Raw genomic sequence first — 20,121 nt, 5'->3', positions numbered from 1 at the left:
ACTGTGATGACTTATGATGTCAATCCATTTGAAGTCTTTAAATAAATCACCACAGGTCATTAAGTACAACATATACACTATAACTTGCTGCCTATTTCCTCACTGACAGCTTGTCAGAAGCTAGTTGTGAAAATTACTAACAACAATTACATTAATTACATGAGCAGCTGTAACTTTGAGGACTCATCACAAATATTTCTTTATAGCACTGTCATAAATTCAAATGATCAGTGAATGAGTAGTTGGTAAATGAGGACTCTGTATATACTAAATGCCATAGAGGTTTAGAAATAAGAGTATTATTTGAAATTTTTTAAAGAGACTTAATATGCTCTCCATGTCTATAAAATCATGATGATACATTTGTTTGTTAATGATTGATTTTTTTGTTCTTTGACTCAAATCTTCAAATTCTGAATTATTTAGCAATAAAAAATAGCTTATGTTTTTTAATTAATTCTGCCAATACAGAATATAAACTTCCTGTCCTATGAATGATCCCAACTTCCTTGATGGTTCTAAGTATATATTCAATTCTTTTGCACTAGGAATGCTAATCAGGTACTCCCATGTATTGGTCATAGCTCCATAAATTTCTTTTCAGCCATCATTAGAGCTATTTCATGTTTGCAAACCAAACTCACTTTGTCCTGGGGGAGTGAGTGACGCTGCCTGGGCAAGAGCTGAGAGGACAGACTGCTCTGCTAGCCCAATTCGTAACTTTCCTTCTAGTGACCTGCAATGCACAAAGAACTTTATTACAATACTGAAGAGGTTATGTTGATAGCTGAAGGGGAACGGTATATATGCGTAGCCTTGTGTTTGTTGGAATTAAGGACACTGACAATGATAAGAGTTTGTCACAAACCAGTAAGTAAAGTAGAAGAAATAACTATTGTAATAGTGTTTAGGAAATCACTGAAGATAATGCAAACTAAATATCAAAGCACATCATTTTAGGAATATAATGTGGATATATTGAAGTGACACAAGGAGAACAATTGTCCTGTAAGTATAATTTGCACTTACCGAGCCACATACCGAGCCTCTGAATGGCGACAGGCAACAAACAAAGATTTGATGATGTTAATTTTCTTGTTCATAGACTGAGGAAAAAAGAAATATATTTTGAGAAATATAGCGATGGAAGAAAAGGAAGAAGGATAGCTAGGCATAATAATTTTAGAAAATCTCATTCTATATGATAGTAACCTCACAAAAATGCTCTTCCCATATATACATGATGAGACAAGACACTTCAGAAAATAATTTTACAACCACCCTACTTTATTGAAAAAATAGGCATAAGCGTTAAAAATAAATTTCTCTGGGTGATGCTTTCAGAAACTCTATCTTCCTCCAAAAACCAGTGTTTTATTAGCCTGTTCTTTCAGAAATGATAATATCAAATATTTGTGCCAGAGTAGATTGTGTTGTTAACAAAATTGTTAATATCTTCTCACTCATTACTTACAGAGCTTCCCGCCATGTGACCAATTGCTTGCAGTTTGCCAAAGACAGCAGCAGCACCAAGTTTGGGTGGAGCAAACATAGTTCCTTGTGTTGTGCGACTGTTTTCAGCAACTACACCTAGATCTCCTTTCTCTGCTGCCTCTGCCTTGATTTGGTCGAGTTGCCGACCTAGAGAGAAGACAAGACCATATACTGTAGTCATGGTTTTTTTTTAAAAAAAATTCTCATTCACTAATTTATTAATTCTATAATCCTTCATCTTTTTAGCTAAGAATCAAAATGTTCAACTTTATTACAAGAGCATATTATGTTGGTTTTATTGGCAGCTATTACCTAATGTTACTTCTTCTAGGAAGATTATAATTAGACAGACTCACCTGTGGCCTGGGCCAGAGCTTTCATGAGGATGGTTTTGCCAATGCCTAATTCTAGGCCCTCATATGTTGGACCTAACTGATTGAGACAGAGGTAGACACAGGGGAGCAAGTCTTGTGGAGATAGAACAATCGCAGAACGAAAGAGATTGCTTAGGGTCTCTATAATTTTCAACCTAGAAAGAGAGAGCTGTTATATGATTTCTGAGGACAAGACTGAATGCTATAACCATCCTTACTTATTCTGTAATTTGTAACAAGTCATCTTACCGGGCAGATTCTTCCTCAATATATTCAAAAGTACGAGCCACAGCCATGTATGGTATCCTGTCAAAATCAGGATAACATGAACATTTAGAATTATGAAACTAAAATGCATCATCCACACGTAGTTCAACAAAGCAAACTTTCTTCTCTTTGCATATACAGTGGTACCTCGAGATACGAGTTTAATTCGTTCCGGACCTGGGCTCTTAAGTCGAGCAGCTCTTATCTCGAACGACTTTTCCCCATAGGAATTAATGTAAATAATTTTAATTGGTTCCAGCCCTCAAAAAACTCACAAAGTTAGTCTAAATTATGCAGAAAGACATGTTTTTAATGAAGAAATGTACATGTACATATAAATGAATAATGAAGTTTCTTTCACTTAACTTGTAAACTTTCTTAAACTTTTAAATTTACATATGTTCAACTTCTCTGCCACCCAATCCTGTAGGACAGAGGTCCCCAACCCTTTTTGCACCAGGGACCGGCTTTAAGCGATCAAGAGAGGAATGGGTGAATGAATGGACGGAGGGTGGGAAGGAAGGAAGGAAAGAGGGAAGGGACAGGAACAGAGGAAGGAAGCAAGGAAACTTATGAAAGGGGAGAGTAAGAGAGGAATGAGTGAAGGGAGGGAGGGAGGGAAGAAGGTGGGAAGGAGAAAGAAAAGAAGAAATAGAGGAAGGGAAGGTAAAAGAGAGAAAGAAAAAGAGCAAGAAAGAAAGAAAGAAAGAAAGGGGGAAGGGACAGGAACAGAGGAAGGAAGCAAGAAAACTTATGAAAGGAGAGAGTAAGAGAGGAATGAGTGAAGGGAGGGAGGGAGGGAAGAAGGTGGGAAGGAGAAAGAAAAGAAGAAATAGAGGAAGGAAAGGTAAAAGAGAGAAAGAAAAAGAGCAAGAAAGAAAGCTGCAAGCACCCCCCCGAGCCCCCCAGGCTGGCTGCAACCTTTTAAAACATGCGCGCCGCTTCGCAGCTGTCTCCTGAAGCCGAACGCGGAAGTTAGCGTTTGGCTTCAGGAGACAGCTCCTTGGCGCTTGTATCTCGAATTTGGGCTTGTAAGTAGAACAAAAATATCTCTCCCCTCCCAGCTCTTATCTCGAGTTGCTCTTAAGTAGAGCAGCTCTTATGTCGGGGTTCCACTGTACAGTGATACCTTGTCTTACAAACTTAATTGGTTCCGGGACGAGGTTCGTAAGGTGAAAAGTTCATAAGACGAAACAATGTTTCCCATACGAAACAATGGGAAACTGATTAATGCGTGCAAGCCCCCCCCCCAAAAAATCGCAAAAACGGCGCTCCGCTGGGTGCCCCCGCCCGGCTGTCACCTTCTGAAACAGCAGGGGGGCTTCTCGGCATTCTTGTCAATGCTAAACCTGGAAGTTTGGCAAAAGTTCAGGTTCGGGAGAACGCCAAGAAGTGCCGCCGCCCGGCTGTCACCTTCCCAGAAGAGCTGTGGAGCTGTCGGCCGGTCGGGAGGCTCAAACGGAGAAGGGGAATCCCAATAGGGAATTCCAGGGGCGGAGCTTTGACATCACGGAGACGTCCTTCCTGGAGTTTATGTTTCGGCCGGCCAGGAAGGATGTCTCCGTGATGTCAAAGCTCCACCCCTGGAATTCCCTATTGGGATTCCCCACCTCCGTTTGAGCCTCCCGACCGGCTGACAGCTCCACGGCTCTTCTGGGAAGGTGACAGTCAGGCGGCGGCGCTTCTTGTCATTTTCCCGAACCCAAACTCCGAACCTGAACTTTTGCCGAACTTCTGGGTTCGGCGTTCAGGAGAACGTCGAGAAGCCCCCCGGCTGTTTCGGAAGGTGACAGACGGGCGGTGGCGCTTCCCGGCATTCTCCCGAACCTGAACTTTTGTCGAACTTCCGGGTTCGGCGTCGGGAGAACGCCGAGAAGCGCCCCGTCTGTTTCGGAAGGTGACAGCCAGGCAGCGGCGCCCTGCGAAGCACCTGTTTTTGCGATCCTGGGAGGTGGAGTTTCCCATGGAGGGGAGCCTCAGGGGAATCCCAGGATCGCAAAAACGGGCGCTTCGCTTGCAACGGAAGTCTGGAGGTGGGGCATCCTGGCGGCGGTGGCGGGTTCGTAAGGTGAAAAAAGTTTGTAAGAAGAGGCAAACTTCGTATCTCGAAAAGCTCGTATCACGAGGTACTACTGTATTTATTCCCTGAATTCGCTTTAAAAAAAGCAATCAGTGAAAAAGAATGCTAAAATGTTTAAAAGGATCTCTTCTGTCTCAAAAATCAATACTAAATTCCATCTATTTTGTTCAATTGGGCTTGCATATTGTGATAAACTATGCGGGTTTTTAAATATTAAGACTATCAAATATGGCACTATTGGATGGGCTCACACATATGATGCTAAGCCACAACAATTAATAATGCAGATCAAAATAACAAACTTTAATGTTTTAGAAAAAAGTAGCTTATAATAGCTTGACTCTAAACAAAAGGCAGTTTATATTAAAGAAATGTTAGATGATAACTATGACTAGAAGATGCGACACACTCTTCACGGGTCTTAAATACCAATTCTTGGTTCAGGACATGAGATAATTAATACAGTAATTAAACATGATTCTATAATGAAGCTTATAATGAGACTGATTGACATGAAAATGGATAGGAAATGTCCACTGGTGCTTGGATAATAAGAAATAAATTTAGAAAAGAAGCAATGTTTTGTAGAATACAATGTAACCTCAGTGGCACTTACTTTTCGCCAGGGCCCCAACAAGCATCATTAACAGGATGATAATTGCTCTTTGTAGGGTTGTACTCTGCAGGCTCAAGTATAAGAGATGGCTTGAGTAAACTGTAAAAACGGGGAGAGGGAAGAAAGAAATACATAGTATGCATTTATCCTACACAAAATGACTAACTCACATTTTTTAAGATTTGAGAGCCTTGGTGGCGCAGTGGTTAAATGCAATATTGTAGGCTACCTCTGCCTATAGCAGTGGTTCTTAACCTTTCTAATGCTAAGACCCCTTATGCTGTGGTGACCCAAACTATAAGCCTAGTGCCAATTCTCCCAACAGAGCTTTAAGCTGATTGGCAGGAATGTCAGAGGGACACCCCCATTGTAAACGCCTGATTGGTCACATTGTAAAAATATGTTCCAAGGCACCAGAATAGAAGCTTTAGTTTTTAACATGGAAGATTTCTCTTTTGTCATGGTCTTAGACGACCCCTGTAAAAAGGTCGTTCGACCCCCAAAGAGGTCGTGGCCCCCAGGTTGAGAACCACTGGCCTATGCCTAATTCTAGGCCGTCATATGCTCGGCCTAAGTTAAGCCAGGAGTTTGATCCTGATCAGCTAAAGGTTGACTCAGTCTTCCATCCTTCTGAGGTTGGTAAAATGAGGACCTAGATTGTTGGGGGCAATACTGACATATGTAAACTGCTCAGAGAGTGCTGTAAAGTACTACTAGTAGTATATAAGTCTAGGTGCTACTGGTATTCCTAAATCTAAGTCTTTTGTAGCAAATTGGACACTGGCGAAAGGTGTCCGAAAGACACGTGAAAGAAATGACTTCTGCATAAATTTACATACTTCCTTGAGGCCTGGAGAATCATTGTAACTTTTTACAGATTTGTATTAAGGCTAAACTACGAATCAAGTGTTTTCAATCTATTTTATAAAATCGGATCAGTAAACCTCCTAACCTTACTGTTCTACTTCGAGCCGATCAGATCAGAACCAAGAAGCCTCCACGAACCAAGGATTTAATTCAAACACTGTTTATATATTTAAAGATACTTTGTACAGACAAAAGCAATAAAAACACAGTTGAAAAGATCTTTAGATCAGTGTTTCCCAACCTTGGCAACTTGAAGATATCTGGACTTCAACTCCCAGAATTCCCCAACCAACATTCGCTGGCTGGGGAATTCTGGGAGTTGAAGTCCAAATATCTTCAATTTGCCACGGTTGGGAAACCCTGCTTTAGATAACTACTGTAATTGTATTTATAAATAATATATATTTATCATTTTCATAGTACTTATTTATGAATAAAACATTTTATACTTTGTTCCCTCTTTGTGACATTAACACTCACATTGGTTTTCCTTGAAATAATTTTCTGATTTAGTAGGAATTGTTAAATCCTTTCTGAACAAAAAGCATGAAGTATTTAATATTCTACTTACTTTATGACCTTATCCTTTGGAATAATGATTTAGTATTAAGATAAATATGAGACAGAGCCCTCTTGAAAAAAAACCCCACATCAATCACTTACTTGTCAGCCATGGTGTTGGACTCATCATTACTAACTTTATTAAGACACTTTGGTGCTGGCATGTTTTCTGATACTATAGGTGTTTGCTTCTTTTCTATTTTCACAGAACTTTTCTTGGGAGCTAAAAGTGAAAACATAACAAAAGGTAGTCCTTGATTTAAGACCACTGATTTACCAACTATTTGAAGCTAGGACAGGGTTTAAAAGTGACCTGCAACCAATCACATATTTACAATGTTTGCAGTCTCCTCTGATAATGTAACTGCCACCTGCAACTTTCCCAGCCAGCTTCCAACAAGCAAAGTTAACGGGGAAGCTGGCTGAGAAGGTTGCAAGCCAGTCAACTGATGTTTTAATGACTGCAATAAGAAATGTATCAGATGTAGTCATGTGATGCCATACTTAAAGTCTGCACTGCTTAATGATAACTTTTCTGGTCCCTACCATGGTCTAAAGTCAGATATAAAATTAAAGGCATTAAACAGAATCTGTTATCGTCCAAAAAAGAAATCCCCCCCCCCCAGGCAAGAATTATGATAATCTCACTTATATGAAATGCTAGTTTGTGGGAATATTTTCTTTTTACAAATAGTTATTATTATTAATTAGATTTGTATGCCGCCCCTCTCCGGGGACTCGGAGCGACTCACAACAAAAATACCATGTCACAAATCCAATATATTAAAACACATTAAAAACCCATTATTTAAAAAACCATACACTCAAACAGACCATACACAATTCTACCATAGCCTTAGCATAGCCTAGGGGCAACTCAGTTACCCCATGTCTGGCAACATAGGTGGGTTTTGAGTAGCTTACGAAAGGCAAGGAGGGTGGGGGCGGTTCTAATCTCCGGGGGGAGTTGATTCCAGAGGGTCGGTGTCGCCACAGAGAAGGCTCTTCCCCAGGGTCCTGCCAGACGACATTTCTCCGGGTCGACGGGACCCGGAGCAGGCCGACTCTGTTGGACCTTATCAGGCGCTGGGATTCGTGCCGCAGAAGACGGTCCTGAAGGTATTCTGGCCCGATGTCATGTAGGGCTTTATAGGTCATTACCAACATTTTGAATTGTGACCGGAAACTGATTGGCAGCCAGTGCAGGCTGCGGAGTGTTGCCGAGACGTGGGTGAATCTCGGAAGCCCCATGATAGCTCTTGCGGACGCATTTTGCACAATCTGAAGTTTCTGAACACTTTTCAGACGTAGCCCTATGTAGAAAGCATTGCAGTAGTCGAATATCGAGGTGATGAGGCATGAGCGACTGTGAGCAATGACTCCCTGTCCAAATAGGGCCGCAACTGGTGCACCAGGCGAATCTGGGCAAACGCCCTCCTCGCCACAGCTGAACGGTGGTGTTCTTGACTTATGACTATTCAATTAAAAATCATGATGGCCTGAGAACAAGTGACTTAAATCTGCTATGTGATCGCAATTCAGGTTCTTGGTACATGGCTTTTATTTATGATGGCTGAAGTTTCTTGTTATCATGTGATTAGCATTTGCAACTTTCCCAGCTGGTTTCAACAAGAAAATTCAATTGGGGAAACTGCATTTACTCTTCATGCAATTCACTTAATGATCATTTGCTTAAAGTCAACAGTGATTCATGTAACAACAGTAAAAATCAGCTCCAGTCACATGATCATGTATTTAATAACTGCATCGCTTTTGGTAGCAACTGAAATTCAGGTCCCAATTATGGTTGTTAAGTCAAGGACTATCTATACTGTATGTTGTAGAATATTAGAAATAATCCTCATTTCTACAAAGCATTGGTTAATACAGAATAGATCATTAAATATCTATGGAGATTCTCAGTCACCTAGGTTATGCTTGCCCCAAAGATGTTTTTTCAAGGGGCAACTGGACTTTGTTTTTTCTTTGAAGATGTTTCGCTTCTCATCCAAGAAGCTTCATCTCTGATAATTGAAATGTTTTCAAAGAAAAACCAGAAAGTCCAGTTGCCTTTTGAAAAGGCACCTTTGGGACAATATCGAATATACTTTTTCAAAGTATCCTTTTAACATTTCTTCAGTATAATTTTTGGGATTGCAGGGTATTCTAAGTGCAGTTTTAATTTGTTAAAAATAATTATGATATGGCTTATTTTTTAGAAATTTCTTTACCAATTATTATCAATGGAAATTGCTTTCATCCCACAGTAACTGAATAATACAATGTTATTATTCACCTATGCAGTCCATTTACACTGAGGTGGCACAGTGGGTATAGTGCAGTACTACAGGCCACTAAAGCTGACTGCTAGATCTGCAGGTCAGCAGTTCAGATCTCATCACCAGCTCAAGGCTGGCTCATCCTTCCATCCTTCCGAGGTGGGTAAAATGAGGACCCGGATTGTGGGGGCAATATGCTGGCTCTGTTAAAAAGTGCTATTGTTAACATGTTGTAAGCCGCCCTGAGTCTAAGGAGAAGGGCGGCATTAAAAAAAATTTGAATGGATAAATAAATAAATAAATAAATAAATAAATAAATAAATAAATAAATAAATATATGGCTCAAGGTTGACTCATTCTTCCATCTTTCTGAGGTAGGTAAACTAAGGATCCAAATTGTTGGTGGCAATATGCTAACTCTGTAAACTGCTTAGAGGAGGCTGTAAAGCACTGTAAAGTGTTATATACATCTAAATGCTATTGCTATCTTTCCTCATCAGTCACCACTTGTTCAGATCCCTAGAGGAGGTATATGACATTACTTTTTTTCTTAATATTGCACTTTGATTATATTGTACTTCTTTTCTTATAAACAAGCACTTTTTCCTTCTGCACCCTTAAATTTAAAAAATTGGAAACCGGTTTATGGAGTTTTTTTTACAAAATCATCCCAAATAATTGATAATGTTAGCTATTTCATTGATCTTACAGCTATGCAGAAATGGTGGTACATTTCAAACTTACCAAAAAAACTAGAAATGGACTTGCGCTTAGTGGAATCTGGGATTTCTTTTTCTTTTGCATTTTTGTCTGTTTTGTGCTCCATCGAAGTTGCATTCTCACTTTTAACTTCTTTCACTTCCAAGGGTTTCTCGTTGATTTTATCTTTAGAATCTGTTTAAGAAGCAGAAACTAAATGTTCAACATTTGTAGAAAATGCAACTGTTTTAAAGCCTAACCAATTTCAACTCAAGTTTGTTTTGATGTTTTTCATACCTATTTTTCATACCCAAGATAGTTACAAACTGCTTATGTGAAATAAACATTAAGAGAACAATGATGATGATGAAGATGCTTATCCATTGTGTTTGAAGAGGACCTTGACATCTTCACAGGAATTGGGGAGGAAGTCAAGAGATCAATATTTTGAACTTGAAAAGCCTACAGAAGATCTCAAGACAGAGTAAATTCATGTAAACACTGACAAGCATGACTGGACACTACAGAATATTATATTTTATGAAAAAAAATTGCAAACTAAAACTATGGATCTAATTTAGAATATATAAATGGCATGGTAGTTTTAATGACTGAGTTGAACATAAGCTTATTCTCTGTGTAAACTATATTAACACAGAAATAATTCAGAGAAATTTTACTCCTTAAAAACCCCCATAAAAGTTACATCCAGTATTTTAGACCAGCTTTCCTACTGTCTTGTCTGATAGCCACACTTTCATTCAAGAAAACTCAATAGAAAGTCATTGAGTCATCCCCTTTTGATTCTCTCATATTAATCACTCTCTTCTAATAACCAAACAATATGGTGCTCACCATCTCCATCAAGGTCTTCCTTCCATCTTTTACTACTGCGGTTTTCATGGGAATAACAGCTGTTGTCATCTTCCTCTGGTTTACGTTTAGAGAGCTGCTTGCGGGCTAAAGGTAGAAGTAAGTTTCATTTACAATTAAACTGTCACTACTTTTCCCAACAGTTAGAACTTTCCCAACAGTTAGAAACTTTAGCTGCCCTTAAAGCAAATAAGAGATCATAGAGACTTGGAGAACTTCCAGTTACGTCGGAGGGAAGTAGCAAACAGATCGCTGTAAGCTGTAGCTATGTTTTCTGCGATGTTTGGAGGCTTTTGGGTGAAACTGAATTTGGAGGGAGCAGTGACAGAAAGGGGAAACCTTGGTGCATTGGGGAGATAGGCAATCTCCTCGGATAGTGAGAGGAAACCCCTTAACCTGGTCGTGAAAGAAATCAACCCATTGGGCTGATCTGGAGGTGTGACAGAGTGACAGAAAAGTAAGTGATAAATGGAAAACAGCTGGAATGAGTGGTGGAAAGTGAAGAAAAGATATGTGCAAGTGAATTTTTAACATCTAAAAGAAAGAAAAGAGAAAGAATCCCTATTTGCCAAGTGGTGATACTAAACAATGTCAACTGGTGGGCCATGGGGGAGAGCCTTCTCCGTGGTGGCTCTGACTCTCTGGAACTAGCTACCTCCTGAGATCTGGACTGCCGCCACCCTACTGGCCTTCCAGAAAGCTGTAAAGACCTGGCTTTTCCGGCAGGCTTGGGGCTGTTGATTGGATGGTGTACCATCAAGATCCAGTCATAAATGGCATGTTTGAATTTTTGTTACTGTTGGTTTTAAACTGCTTTTAAATTGCTCTTTTAGATGTCCTAATATAGTGGTACCTCTACATAAGAATGCCTCTACTTAAGAACTTTTCTAGATAAGAACCGGGTGTTCAAGATTTTTTTGCCTCTTCGCAAGAACCATTTTCTACTTAAGAACCCGAACCCAGCTGGCCCGGCCAGCTTCCTGCCATTCCCCCTTTAATCCCAGCCATCTTGGGCTTTTCTGGGATGCCAGAGAAGCCTTTCGGTGGCGCTTAAGGAGGCTTTGGCAGTCCAGAGCGAACAAAGCATTTTCCTTTCTCTGGGCGCTTGAAGAGGGAATAAATCTCTGCCAGTGCCCAGAGAAAAGTAACGTTCCCTTTGCTCTGGGCAGCCCAGAGCAAATGGAGCGTTTTCCTTTCTCTGGGCGCTCGGAGAGGGAATAAACCACTTCGCTGTGGTGACTCCCTCGCACTGCCTCCTATACACCCGGCGCGAGGTTGGCTCCTGGAGCGTCTGGGCGTGGCAAGGCAAACAGGGCACTTCGCCCCAGCCGAATCAACTCAGCTTCAGCCAAACCGAGGAGTCACGAAAGGCGCTGGCTATAAAGTGAGCGAGAGGAGGGGAGCCCTTCAGCATGGGAAGCAAGAGGAAGCAGGTAGCAGCAGCAGCAGCCGCCTTTCAGTCAAAGGAGCGGGAGGTTCCCCCCTCTCGCGCACCTGAGTTTCTCTCTGGTGCAGTGTATGGGAAGCAGCCTCGCGCCGGGTATATGGGAGGCGTGTTCTCCGCCTCGCCGCCTCAGAGTCCCTCATTGTTTTTTAAGCCTTAAAGTTTTGGATTTTTTTGATTTCCCTCACCTCACCTTCCTTGGGCAGCAACTGTCCTCCTCCTCCTCTCTCCCAAATTCTGAGCTTTTATTTCTTTCCTAATGGGTTTGCATACATTATTTTTTTTTACATTGATTCCTATGGGAAAAATTGCTTCTACTTACATTTTTTTTAACTTAAGAACCTGGTCATGGAACAAATTAAGTTCTTAAGTAGAGGTACCACTGTATTATACTGTATGTCTTTTTTTGGGGGGGGGGGGAGTTTGAGCCGCCTATGGAATTCGGTGGCATACAAATTGAATTGAATTAATTAAATAATAAAGGTGATAGAGGGGGGCTCCTTGAAGGTTAAAAGCGGCGAAGTGTCTGGGGGAGTGGAAGTTGCAGTAACGCGTGTAAAAAATGGAGGAGAGATGAAGGATTGATTTCAACCATACTGCTGAATGATTTAAAAACTGAATTGGAAAAGGATTGAGGCAAAAAGGGCTAGCAGAAAGTGAAGAAAGTAAGAGAAAGTTGGTGGAAGAGGAAGAAGAGGACTTGAGAGTCAACGGAAGGTGACAAGGTGAAACAACTGGGAGACATCTTGGAAAAGGGAACAACAAAAAAGAAAACTCATAGAAACTGAGCAACACACTTAAGGAGGAAGTTTATAAGTAAAAAATATTGATTATAAGAATATATAGGTTTATTATATTGCACTAAACCATATTTGAATATTGGATTGTGCCTATTGCAGTATACTAAATTATATTTGATTATATGAATATTATCTCTGAATACTTATAGTTATAAAATATAATATTGCTTTGCCATCACGGTGTTAGAATATTTTCAAGAAACTTGAGATTTCAATCTGCTTACTTATGGCAGATCTATCACAATGAAAATGGTGAGGCTGGGTAGCACTGCTCATTGACATTTCTAATACACCAAACATGATGAAATGAGGGGCCTATAATAAATGTCAGGCATTAAAGCTAACCCTCTATCAAAATCAAATTGAATCAAGCTGCTTTGATGAGGCCAGTAATTAAGGTTCCATTCTCATCCAGCTTTCCGTAACTTAAATGGATGGCTTACTAAATTCCTCAACAATATGGAAAGTTGTGGAAGGCTGTTTAAAATCAGAACTACTCTCTAAGTTCAAGACTTCCTAATTCAACTCATACTGCATAATGGTCTTTTAAGTAACAATGTTAGAATTAAAGTATCTGCAGAGGAAAGATGTCTAAGTGGTATAGCACTTTCTGCTACATCCAACACAGAATGTAGCTGAGTTGGAGGTTCAAGAGTGTAAACTTACCAGTTTTGCGCCTTGGGATACTGACACATGTGGCTGAATTTGAAGTAGTTGGGCTGGTACTTGGAGAGATGCTCTCTTCAGAGATCTTTTGCTCAGGAACACAGTGAGGGCTCTAAAAAGGGAGAATTATTAAGGAAAAAATATAGGTAGAAAGAATAATCACAAATGATCATAATCTTGAACATTGTAATAAAAGAGGGACAAACAATGTTTATTATAAATTTTATGCCAGGCTGATAATAGCAACCTAACTTGAAATATTGCTACAACTGAAATTAAATGAGAAACCCAACTCCCAACAACTGGGCAATCACAAGTAAAAACATATTTTAAAAATAAAATCTGTATTCTTGAAAGATGAAAGCAGAAAATGTTCATTAGGAATTCAAAGGGTTTTCCATGATTAATCTTATAGTTATAGGAAAAGACTTACCAATTTATTGCCATTTGCTTGTGCACCCTCCTTTCCATCTAATTCCACAGAATCTTCTTCATTATCACTCTTAAGGACTTTAGATTTTTTTGACACACATTTCACTGTGAAGTCTTCACAGAGTTTTGAACCATTTACTAATTTCCTGAGAAACAAATATTTAGCAATAATTACTGAACTACTAAATATCCCATTATATCTACACCTACCTACCTATCTATTTAAGTTAAACGCCTGTTAAAGACAGATACAGATTTTTCAGCAGCAAAGTCTGTGTATTCAAAAGAAGCATTCTTTGGAAGATTTGGCCCAAGAATAACTGTAAGAATGTCTAGGATGATGAATAGGCTTTACAATATGAGCACCTAGCTCAGAGTAACTCACTTTTGTGAAATAAGCTCATCTTCCAAGTGGCTTTCTTCTGTTTTTTCTGTTTCAGACTTTACTCGTGCCAGAGGCTGGAAGAATGATCTGCTCAGATATAAATAAACATGGTTATACATATTCTTCCACATTCTGGGGGCTACAGAGTACATCATGTAATGTAATATAATAATATAATAATTTTTATGAGAGAATGATGTCTAAATTTTTGGCAGCTTTTCAGTTCAAAAAGCCATTTTTCATAATAAAGCAAGTACGTATAGACAGATAATGAAAAGTACATCTAAATAAAAGGGCATATAAATATATAATATTAATAGCAAATGCTGTGTATGCAAAGAAGCTGAAGAAATGGTGAACCACCTAGCAGTTGTAAAAAAGTCACACAAACAAAAAAAATGGCATGACAAAATGGCAACAATAGTGGGTTGGAATATCTGCAAGAAACTGTTTGCCTGCAAGCAAGAACTGGTGGGACCACAAGGCAAAATAATAGAAAACGAGGAAGCTAACTTTAGAATTCAAACAAGCATCTACCCCACAGGAGCCCAGAATTAACTGTCAGAAGAAAGACAAAAAAGTCTGGCTAGGGGATGTTGCAATACATGGAGACAGCAGAATAGAAGAGAAGGAACTGGAGAAAATCCCAAAATACAAAGATCTGCAAATAGATGTGGAATGATTGTGGCAAAGGAAAATATAAATAAAATGGATAGACAGAAACAACATTAAGAACGTTTGGGTTTAATCCCAAAACAATATGAGCACTGCGTGAATAACATCAACTCTTACAAAATAAATTGTAAATGTAGTTAGTCTGCATTCTGTAATGATACCTTTAACATCATTAAACAAGATTTGGCTAGTCCAGGTCCTTGGGAAGGATTTGACAGGTAGATAATAATAATAATAATAATAATAATAATAATAATAATAATAATAATAAAAAAAAAATAATTATTGTCATTGTCAAAACAACAAATTGTCATTGGCAACGAAAGTCGTATGACACCCAGAGACCAGTCTCACCATATATAAAATCAGACTAGGTAAATTTAAAAATAGAATAAAAAATAGAATAAAATGTCCCACCCACTACAAATTCCCCACCCTGAACCACTCAACCATCTACATGACAAACTGAGTAATATTGTCCAACAGTTCACTGATGCTGACCATTTAGTTCGTTGTTAAGTGCGAGTATAGCTCTGGGATAAAAACTATTCAGGAAATGTGTGGTCTGAGTTCTAGTTGTTCTGTATAAATAAAGAGGAGGTTTCTCCTCTCCAGAATGCTGAAAATCAGCTGGCCAGCATGTCCATGCACGCTGGAGCTGATACAGACAAACGCCTTGTGTGCCCTCAGAAATGGGTTTGCGTGCTGCCTGTGGCATGCATGCAATAGATTCACCATCCATCATGTTGTTAGAGTATACAGTAACTATATTTTGTTAAGTATTTTAATTGCTGATATGTTCCTTTTACATACTTCAAGAAATCATTAGCATTTTTTCAAAATGGTAATGCTGTTCAGTCCAGAAAAATCATTTCATAGTTAAACATTTCACCTCGTTGTTTCAAATGTCTGTCTTGGACATCAGAAATGAAATTTTCAACTTTAGATTATAATATACATTAGACGTCATGCTGTCACATACCTTATGTTGCTCTGCATTGTAGAGATCTGGATTTTTCCTTAGTTCATCAGTTCACAAAATAGTATAAACAAATTCATGGATTATCATATGGATTATAGTCTATTTTCTTACAGGGTACAGCTGAAAGAAAATAAGAGATGATACACTGAATTTGAGCTGTGTAAAAATGTGACCTTTGAAATTCCATCAAGATATAGTGATGGCCACAAATGTGGATGACTTTAAAGGAAAGTTGAATAAATTCATGAAATGTGTGTCTATCAAGTTTTTGATGCTTCGTTTGCGTTAAGGATATCAGGCCAGTTTCAAAAGAAAAAGAACAGATCATCTTTCTCTCCCTCTCTCTCCCCTGCTTAACTCAGACGCCCCAAATTGGTTAGCGAATAAATGCTGTCATGTGGACCTTAACTTAATTCAGCAGGGCTGTTTTTTGGTTCTTCTACAAGCATATCATGATTTTTCTGGATTGATTTTAAGACCATCAAGTCCACTCCTGCTCAACACAGATATAAAGTTAGCTAATAGAATTTAGCATCTGTGTGAATGCACATAATGGAGCAGAACCTGCTACTTTCTATTTCTGGTTGGTTCCACTTCTAACATTTGAGGAATTTACGGTTCTCTAATTTATTGTTCTATGTTCTACATTCTGGAATGAGAGAATACAGGTCTTAAACTTCTAAGTGACATCTTTTCAAAATAACATTTTGAAGAATGTTATTAAACTTCCTCTCAGATACCTTTTCTTAGTTTCTTTAATCTCTGCTAAATCTTGTTCCTGTTATTATTCATAAAAAATATTTAATGATTGCTAGCACACTATTATATATCTACAGTTTTATTTATTTTTGTGGGAGCTGCCTGCAAAATCTTTTCAATATTACTTCTCACTGGACAAAGTGAGCTGTTACAGATCTTGTCCATAAAATGCATAAACATATTACAGCATATTATAGCACTAGGCAATGGTAACTTTCGAGAGAGCAGTGTTTAAAACAGACATTTGTGAAATAAAAGTGCAATGAAGATGCTAAAATAACATATTTCGTAGGATTACTTGAATTGTAGAACAGAGAAGTGCTCAACTTTCTTTAAAATCTTAAATTTTAATTTAATTTAAATTTTAAATCAGAGTATTACACTTTGACATTCAAGTCCAGTTTTCTACATTCTTTCATCAAAACTGAAACAACAACAAAAAAAAAATCAAGTACGGTAAGTTAGACTCAGGTTATTTGGCTCCTTCCATATACTTTCCGTGTGTAAGGTGTCAACATGCTGTTCTAGTCTGATTAAATTGGGGGGGGGGGTGTTTGCTATCATCTTATTTGAGCATTAACTAGTTATATTCTAAGATAGTTTCTTAAAGAATAGTTCTAGGTCTCCAAGCTGATCTGCAAAATAAAACATTTTTGCCAGTCTGTGTTGAATAATCACATCAAACAATTGTGAAAAGGAGTTGTGGCAATGGAGGCATCAATTTGAATGTTTAACACAGTAAAATATATAACCCATACAAACAAAACCTATTTCGACATATTCCACTATTATTCAAAGTGAGAAAGTGTGAGAGAAAAAAGTTTAAGAAATACTATTCTAAAAGATCAGTTGTAAAAAGGAATCACAGACATTCAGATGAAAGATTTTGGGGATGAGTCATTTGAATCTGATGGCATATAGGTCAACTATATTTAAGATGGCATTAAGTATCAAATACTTTGATCCAGAAGCTTTGCACAGATGAACTTGGAAAGTTCATTAAAGACATTCTGTACTTGGATTGCTGCTTAGATCTAGTCTATGATAGCAGTAATATCAGCATTAGCATATTGTGTAATATGACATTGTTAGATTCCTTCCTCTAAGAAGCAGTTATACTTCCTCCTAATCACCCCCTCCGTCCAAAAATACTGTAGTAGTGCTGACAGCTAGGCTACATTTGTATTCTATTGTAGGTTAAAACTGCTCTTACTAGCAGAGATGTCTAAGATCTCTGGAACTATTAAAATGTAGAGGCTTTTCTTCTGCATCAAATTATTTATATTTGTCATACTAACAGATAAAAGTTAAATGAGCTTTTTCCATTCTTCTATTCCATTTAGTGTATGTATGTATGTATGTATGTATGTATGTATGTATGTATGTGTATGCATGTACATTTTCTTACTCCATTTCTCTCCCTTAGTACAAGTTTTTAATAATTGCAAATCTGCAGAACAATCACTTGCAAAAAAAGAGTCACTAGACTTTCTCATTTCACACGCTTGGAAAATATATATCAGCAAGGGAAAAAATAAAATCCCACAGAACATACATTTCTTATAAGATGAGCGATTTTATATCGATTTTTCTTTATTTTAAAAATGTCACATGCATACCCTCCCCATAAAATTTACCACAATAATTTATACAAAGATTATAAAAATGATCCTTGGGGATTAATATTTTTTTTAGAGGAATGGATAGCTCTTTGTTATTTAGCTTGCCTCCATTTCCCCCGTATGTTTCCTGCCAAATTTGACACTGATGAAGGGCAGGGCCCGACAACAGCGGCAAGTAAATACTGTACATTACAAAGCACACCTCACGGGGCATCAAACGATAATGAGCAATCTAAATAAATTAGACCTTTCTCTTTGCCAACCGTCCAGCAGCCACTCCTTCTCTCTATATATATATGCCACTCTCTATATATTTGCCACTCGTCCAGCAGTGGCTGCTGGACGATTGGCAAAGAGAAAGGGTTTTTCCGTACGTCTCATTTATTTCGATTGCTCATTATCTTTTGATGTCCCTTGAGGTGTGCTTTGTAATGTATTTACTTGCCGATGTTGTCCGGCCCTGCCCTTCATCAGTATCAAATTTCTTTCTTTCTCTCTCTCTCTCTTAGATTCTCAAATAGAATACTCAAAAGTCTGTTTAAAGAAAAGCTAGGTACACGTGTGGGTGGGGGGAACATTCCCGCCATTTCCCCCTGCGCGATCTTAGAGAGGAAATCTCCCTCATCCCGTCCTAGACCCACCAAATTATTCCCGCCAAAAGTATTCCCTCCCCCTCCCCCCGGTCGCGCGAAAGCTCCTTCTACAGCTCCGCAGCGGGTGCGCAAGCTCTCTCTCGCGCGCGTGCAAAAAGTGAAAAAGAATTACCTGCCTCTGCTTCAATGGCTCTCTCTCACCTAGCAACCTCCCGCCCATTTTCTTTTTCGCGCGAAAACACAAGCCTAGCGATCGGCGGGCGGGCGGGGGAAATCTAGCGGCCTCTGACGTCATAAGTCCTCGACGCCCTGAGAAAACTCCATACGTACAATGTACTGTACCTCATTTTCTTTCCTCGCCCCTCCCCCCCAAAGTCTGCTGGGAAAGGATGGCCCTGTTTGAGAAAAGTTTCGATCATTTCTGTTATTAGAAGAGGTTTGAACAATTGCATTACATGCAAAAAAGGGATGTTTGGGAGGTAGACAAGGGGGGAAGGAACTGGGGTTGGTCCCTGTCCTATTGTCCTCTTTTATTGTTACTTTTTACTTATGTTTATACAAACTACTACTATATATGTTTGACAAATATATTAAATAAATAAATAAAAATAAGTAGCTGGTTCTCTCAGACTTGGAAATTCACAAAGGGCTTTGCCGTTTCTCGTCCCTTTTCAATACTGTTGTACAGCGGTGGAGATTTATTTAGCAAATGGCATACATTGTCATGGAACTCTCCAAAGCTAGACACAATGCAATCATCACAGCCTATGTGTAGCATTTCTCAAGGCCGAACTAGCTTACAGCAGCTGATACCACGCTGAAGTTGTTGCCTCTTCCAATCTCCTCGTGTTACGTTGCCTCACGTCCGGTCAGGTCCAACGCCGGCTTCCGCTCTTCGCACAGAGGAACGGAGTTGGTTTTTTTTCTTAGAAGTAGCACCTATTTATCTACTGGTGGAGGGAAATTGGCCCCTTAAATAGAAAATTACCGTAGTTTGAGAGGCTTTGAGGGTGGCAGCTGATCCCCGAGAGACAGAAAGAAGAGAAAGGTTCTGTCATGTTTATGGTGCAAGAGTTTGGGATGATTTTTGCGAGGGAATTATCTAGAGTGCCAGATGAGGGAGTTGCCTTAAACAATTTGATGGTTATATTATTTGGAATCGTGTTGGGGGAGGGGTGGTATTGCATTCTAAATTGTGTATTCTGTGTGTGAATTTTTTTTTTCTTGGCATGTTTCAAGGAAGTTTGTTTTTCAGTCCTAACTGGTGGCTTTCTCACACACTTCTCAATTAGGTTACAGATTCCTAAAGTCTTGTTTTGGTTTTCTTTAGGTGATTGACCTAAAGAAAACCAAAACAAGATGCAAAAGAGTGCGTGGATTTCTGATTTCTCTCCTGGTTCTGCAGAGCAGCGACCACATGAGAAAATTTTGATGGTCCCCAGAAAACTTTTTGCATTTTTTATATTGCACTAAATACTATTTATTATTATTTTTTTAAAAAAATCATATTAGTGATCCATGGTATTTAAAATTATGAATTGAGTGGTCCCTGAGGTCTGAAATGTTGGTGACCCCTGCTCCAGGGGACTTATGTGGAAAAGACACCAGTTTATAGTGAAGGGATTGTGGCAGCAGAGACCTGTAACAGTCCAG

At 38.9% G+C, this 20,121-nt stretch overlaps 1 protein-coding gene across 4 annotated transcripts in view; it reads right to left on the bottom strand.

Annotated features, from left to right (window-relative positions):
* Window positions 1–19,417, bottom strand: part of LIG1 (DNA ligase 1) — a 36,878-nt gene extending 17,461 nt beyond the window's left edge. The window contains exons 1-14 of one of the 4 annotated variants that reach the window (XM_070726591.1): window positions 19,270–19,417; window positions 15,495–15,614; window positions 13,838–13,924; window positions 13,454–13,598; window positions 13,021–13,132; window positions 10,093–10,197; window positions 9,283–9,432; window positions 6,362–6,482; window positions 4,832–4,930; window positions 2,118–2,174; window positions 1,851–2,023; window positions 1,475–1,641; window positions 1,030–1,106; window positions 645–736 (exon numbers count right to left, since the gene is read on the bottom strand). In XM_070726591.1, the coding sequence (XP_070582692.1) occupies window positions 645–736; window positions 1,030–1,106; window positions 1,475–1,641; window positions 1,851–2,023; window positions 2,118–2,174; window positions 4,832–4,930; window positions 6,362–6,482; window positions 9,283–9,432; window positions 10,093–10,197; window positions 13,021–13,132; window positions 13,454–13,598; window positions 13,838–13,924; window positions 15,495–15,511 (1,402 nt within the window). In that variant the 5' untranslated portion in view covers window positions 15,512–15,614; window positions 19,270–19,417. Of the gene's footprint in view, window positions 1–644; window positions 737–1,029; window positions 1,107–1,474; window positions 1,642–1,850; window positions 2,024–2,117; window positions 2,175–4,831; window positions 4,931–6,361; window positions 6,483–9,282; window positions 9,433–10,092; window positions 10,198–13,020; window positions 13,133–13,453; window positions 13,599–13,837; window positions 13,925–15,494; window positions 15,615–16,634; window positions 16,673–18,640; window positions 18,775–19,269 lie in introns of those variants that run through there. The other 3 variants (XM_070726590.1, XM_070726593.1, XM_070726592.1) reach the window with 3 other exon arrangements.
* Window positions 19,418–20,121: the final 704 nt, after the last annotated feature.

Source organism: Erythrolamprus reginae, chromosome Z (genome assembly GCF_031021105.1).
Source record: "Erythrolamprus reginae isolate rEryReg1 chromosome Z, rEryReg1.hap1, whole genome shotgun sequence".
In the NCBI taxonomy this organism is placed as follows: Eukaryota; Metazoa; Chordata; class Lepidosauria; order Squamata; family Dipsadidae; genus Erythrolamprus; species Erythrolamprus reginae.
This window is presented reverse-complemented; position numbering and strand designations above follow the sequence as displayed.